Source organism: Sylvia atricapilla, chromosome 25 (assembly GCF_009819655.1).
Source record: "Sylvia atricapilla isolate bSylAtr1 chromosome 25, bSylAtr1.pri, whole genome shotgun sequence".
NCBI lineage: Eukaryota > Metazoa > Chordata > Aves > Passeriformes > Sylviidae > Sylvia > Sylvia atricapilla.
The window spans coordinates 3,100,745-3,105,847 of NC_089164.1; the positions used below are offsets into that span (position 1 = coordinate 3,100,745).

At 57.2% G+C, this 5,103-nt stretch overlaps 1 protein-coding gene across 1 annotated transcript; it reads left to right on the forward strand.

Annotated features, from left to right (window-relative positions):
• The first annotated feature begins 557 nt into the window (after positions 1 to 557).
• Positions 558 to 3,759, forward strand: LOC136371664 (green-sensitive opsin). The gene is made up of 5 exons (XM_066335905.1): positions 558 to 918; positions 2,527 to 2,695; positions 2,954 to 3,119; positions 3,226 to 3,465; positions 3,628 to 3,759. The coding sequence occupies exons 1-5, from the start codon at positions 558 to 560 to the stop codon at positions 3,757 to 3,759; spliced, it is 1,068 nt and encodes a 355-aa protein (XP_066192002.1).
• Positions 3,760 to 5,103: the final 1,344 nt, after the last annotated feature.

The window sequence follows — 5,103 nt, forward strand, 5'->3', positions numbered from 1 at the left end:
AACCTGTGACACACCCTGGACCACAACACAGCCCCATTTCCACATCGGCCACTCCCAAATTCCCCACTGCTCCTCCCACCTTTGCCCCTCTTCCCAAGCGCTCCCCACCCCATCCCTTCCTGCCCCCAACACCTTAAACAACATTAAACACTTAATGGCAATTAATACGCTTTAATGCAGGTTTTGGGGCCAACTGGCTGCTTAGAGGGTGCTTAAACCATCAACCCCTCTCAATCCCGTTGCCCTTGTCACACAAAGTTAGCCGAGCCCCTCATCAGCCTCCCCCCTCCCTCCAGGAGGCCGGAGGGTATAAAACCACCCCGGGGGCAGCACCGCCAGCCCCCGGCACGGCACAGGGCAGGGCACCACCTCCATCCTCTCAACTTCTGCTGCTCCCACTAATTCATTCCATTTTTTAGGTTGGAGGGGAATCCTCTCGCTGCGCATTTTCCGCCTTGGGAGGGGGTGGGGCTTCCCTTTTTTTAATTAATCGGGGTGGGAGCGCGATTCCTTGCAGAAAACCCCTCCGGCAGAGCAGCTCCCGTAGCCAGGGCAGGATGAACGGGACGGAGGGGATCAATTTTTACGTGCCTATGTCCAACAAGACGGGGGTGGTGCGGAGCCCCTTCGAGTACCCGCAGTACTACCTGGCCGAGCCCTGGAAATACCGCCTCGTGTGCTGCTACATCTTCTTCCTCATCTCCACCGGCTTCCCCATCAACTTCCTCACCCTCCTGGTCACCTTCAAGCACAAGAAGCTCCGGCAGCCCCTCAACTACATCCTGGTCAACCTGGCGGTGGCTGACCTGTGCATGGCCTGCTTTGGCTTCACCGTCACCTTCTACACCGCCTGGAACGGCTACTTCGTGTTCGGCCCCATCGGCTGCGCCGTGGAGGGGTTCTTTGCCACGCTGGGAGGTAAGGGCTGGGAGTGGGGGCTCGGGGAGTCTTTCTGCAGGGTTTTGAGAGCCTGGCTCCATCTCTTTGTGGCATTGTTTGGGTGTGCAGTGTTGTTCCTCCTCGTGTGAGGCTCGCCCTGTGCTTAAAATTGGGGAGGAAAAACTGATTTCTGCGTGTTTGGCCTCAATAGCAAGGAGCCTCCATGGCAGGAAAAGGAAGCCTGGAATGGGATCCTCGTTTGCAGGATCCAGCCTGGAGTCACTTGGCCCTGCTGGTCACTGGGGGTGTCACGCCAAGGTGGTCACCAGGGACCTGCCGGGGGTGACAACAGCGTGTTCCTGAATCAACGCCAAGCAGCTGAGACCAAGCTCAGGCTTGGACTTGATCACCTTAGAGGTCTTTTCCCAACCTTCACGATTCCATGATTATTCCTTTGCCCAAAGGCTTCCCTTTTTGGGGAAATGGAGGGTTTAGAAGGGGAAGAGAAATCCCTCAGGAAGGGAATCCCATGGAAGAGCTACAGGCGTGGAGAGGTGAGAGGGCTCAGAGCTTATCCAGGGGCAAAAGGAAGGTTGAGGAGAATCCAGGGTGGCTTCCAGGCTCCACAGGGATGGCTCAGCTCCAGATTTGGGTGCCCTTGGGATTTTCCTTGAGGCATTTCTCAGGAACTCGACTGCTGCCAACACTTCGCCCTGTGGAAAAACAGGGAGAATTCGCTCAGCAGCCAACCCTGCCCACGCCACACCTCGTGATGGATCTGACAGCCAACAGTCCTTGTTGGAGAGACCCAGAGCCACCACAGGGACTTTGCTTTCCTTCCCCTAAACGGGGCCGTTTCCCACAGTGATGCTGCTCTGAAAACACGCATTTTAAAAACACGGACATTCTGCCAAAGGCACAGCTGGATGTCCTGATCCAAGCCGAGGAGCAAGGAAAGGCTTGGTTTTGGGGTCAGGAGATCCCAAAGTCTGCCCCATCCCTGCTCAGTGAGCTTTGGGCGGCATTATTCTGTCCCTCCAATGTTTGTACCTCTCAGAGGAGGAGGAGGAGGAGGCTGCTGTTCCCAGGGAAGGAAGTTGGCTGGGAAGCAGCGGCTGTTTGAGCAGCAGGTCCCCAGCGAATCCCAGCACAGGGTGTCGTTATCAGCAGCTTATCACAGCTGGGGGCATTAGCAGGCTTACAGCACCGACTAAACGCTCCCAAATCCCCTGAAGTTTAATTATCCCTCATAAATACATGTGCACGTTTGCCCACCCACACAGTACCCCCCCTCCCTGAACCTCCCCCGATCCAGCGCCGGCGGAAGGAAGGCTGGTGAAACGCACATTTAAAAAGGAATCAACAGGTTTGGAGGCATCTGGCAGCATTGCCGGGAATTGTGCTTCCCCACGCCCAGGTGGGATTCACCCCCTTGGTTCCTAATTTATTAAAAACCCCACGGTGATTCCTCCTCCGCCCTCTGCATCCCCTCGGCTCCCAGATGCATGTTCCCAGGTGGAGGATTCCCAGTTTTTTAGCGGGATTGCTGCTTATCCCACACTGATCCCCAGCTCCCTGTGCTCTCCTCTGGAAGCACCAAGGGAAGGTGTTTGAGCACCCTGTGGGCTCTCCCTCTCCTCCCCGCAGGCCAGGTCGCCCTGTGGTCCCTGGTTGTCCTGGCCATCGAGCGCTACATCGTCATCTGCAAGCCCATGGGCAACTTCCGCTTCTCGGCCAGCCACGCCATGATGGGCATCGCCTTCACCTGGGTCATGGCCATCTCCTGCGCCGCCCCGCCGCTCTTCGGCTGGTCCAGGTGAGCCCCAGGAGCCCCAGCTCCTGGATCCCTCCACCCGACAGGGAGAGCAGGTGGCTCCCGGCAGGGAAGAGCCCAGCCTCGGAGGAGGGAAATGAATGTCCTGTTCTCATGGCGGTGTCACAGCGAGCTGTCACCGTGTGCTGGAGTGCACCCAAGCCACGTGTGCCACCCTCCCAGCATCCCCCGTCCTCAGGGAGTTCCCTGTTTTCCCCTGAGGAGGGTCCTGCAGCACATCCCGACCTTTCTCCCTGCCAGGTACATCCCCGAGGGGATGCAGTGCTCCTGTGGGCCCGACTACTACACCCACAACCCCGACTTCCACAACGAGTCCTACGTGCTCTACATGTTCGTCATCCACTTCATCATCCCCGTCGTCATCATCTTCTTCTCCTACGGGCGCCTCGTTTGCAAAGTCCGCGAGGTAAGGGCCGGAGGGGACCGATGGGGACAGGCCAGGTGGCCCAGGCAGGACAGGGGACGTGGGCTGGGGGTGGAAGGCTGCCCCTCACCACGCTGTGTGTCCACAGGCAGCTGCCCAGCAGCAGGAATCGGCCACCACCCAGAAGGCGGAGAAGGAGGTGACGCGGATGGTGATCCTCATGGTGCTGGGCTTCATGCTGGCCTGGACGCCCTACGCCGTGGTGGCGTTCTGGATCTTCACCAACAAGGGCGCCGACTTCACGGCCACGCTGATGGCAGTGCCTGCCTTCTTCTCCAAGAGCTCCTCCCTCTACAACCCCATCATCTACGTGCTCATGAACAAACAGGTGAGACGCCCCGGGGCTGGGCACAGCTCGGGGCTCCAAGGGCACCTTGCTCCTTCCCAGCAGGGATTGGATCTCAGTTCATCCATCCAGGGACTCCTGGTCCTATAACACATCCCTGCTGGCCCCCCAGTGCCACCATTCTTATTTCTGTCCCCTCCCCAGTTCCGTAACTGCATGATCACCACGATCTGCTGCGGCAAGAACCCCTTTGGGGATGAAGACACCTCCTCCACTGTATCCCAGAGCAAGACCGAGGTCTCCTCCGTGTCCTCCAGCCAAGTATCACCCGCATAGAGCATGGACAGTTTGCACTGGGGTGACCTGCCAGCTCGGGGACCCAGACAGACGCCCCACAGCCACTCCCTCGTGCCCCGGCCCCCTCCCCTGCAGGAGAATTTAGCTGTGCCCGTCCTGCCATAGCGTCCCCTGTGCAGACCCCACCCCACACACCCATGGGGACCCACACGTGGCACTCTGACCTCTGCCACTCTGGGAGCCCAGGGCCCTGCCCCAGCTCCAGGGGACTGTCCCCACCTGTCCCCATTGTGTTCAAACGGCAGCGGTCGGTGGGGAGCCCAAACCTTTTCCTGCCTGAATCCTGCTCCCCGCCAGCATTGCCCTTCCCTGAGCTCCAGGCAGTGTCACAGGAGCATCCGGGCCTCATTTGCAAAAATCTGGATAACCTGGCAAAGCCCCAGGAGCAGGACTCCATGTCCCCTCCTGCCCCTGGCCAGAGCCTGAGCCCGGGACTCTCCAGAGCCGTGCTCCCACTGGGATTCCCAGCAGGAATCGATTCCTGCAGTCCCTATAAATCAATATAACAAACAGAGCCACGAGCAGGCTCTGCTTCCAGCCCGACTCCTTCTAGCCCCAAGACAACACTGTAGATATATTTTTTTGTCTTGGAACCTGTAAATATTTGCTCACGTTCTTTGAAGTCTCTATCCCTCTCAGACCTTTCCTTTCTCCTCCTCTTCCCGACTCTGAAGCAGAGAAATTCCCTTTCCACCTCTGCTCTGGCTGGACAGGCACAGGCCAACCTTGGAGGGTGGGGCCGGGACCCGAGCGCTTTCCTGTACATATTTTATAAATAAATAATCTCATCTCAGCACAAGGACGTCTGCAGTCAAGGAGTAGGGATTAAAAAAAAAAAAAAAAGAAAAAGAAAAAAAAAAAAAAGAAATAAAAAGAAGCAGCACAGAGAAAAACACAGATGCTCAGTCCTTGTCCTTTCTCTTGGGCTGTGGGGATGAGATGCTGGTGGCCAGCTGGGGGAACAAGATGCTGCTCTTGGAGACACAAGATGTCCCAAAAGCCATGGGAAGGGGGATCTGTGGGTGACACCATCCCCACAGGGTGACACCATGCCCACGAGGTGACAGCCCCATAGCTGGAGCACCGAAGTGACAAAAAGAGACAGACAGGGCACAGCCCTCACTGCCCAGCTGCTGGTTTTTGTACTTTAATATTGAAGGTTTCCTCATGCAGCCTTAAATAAAGATTCAGCTGAGAGCTTTTCACAGAGTTCAAGTTCCCGTTCCTGCGGGGCCCTTCCAGGCAGCACCCTGACGGAATTGGCAGAGGAAAATTAGTCCGGGAAAAATTGTTCCCTGTGTCAGTGAATTCCTTACAGCGGTG

Bases quoted from the DNA above. Each gene is read 5' to 3' on its own strand.
- LOC136371664 (XM_066335905.1), top strand. From the start codon at position 558: ATGAACGGGACGGAGGGGATCAATTTTTACGTGCCTATGTCCAACAAG. The intron at 919-2,526 runs GTAAGGGCTGGG...TCCTCCCCGCAG, and splicing joins GTTCTTTGCCACGCTGGGAG to GCCAGGTCGCCCTGTGGTCC. The intron at 3,466-3,627 runs GTGAGACGCCCC...TCCCCTCCCCAG, and splicing joins ACGTGCTCATGAACAAACAG to TTCCGTAACTGCATGATCAC.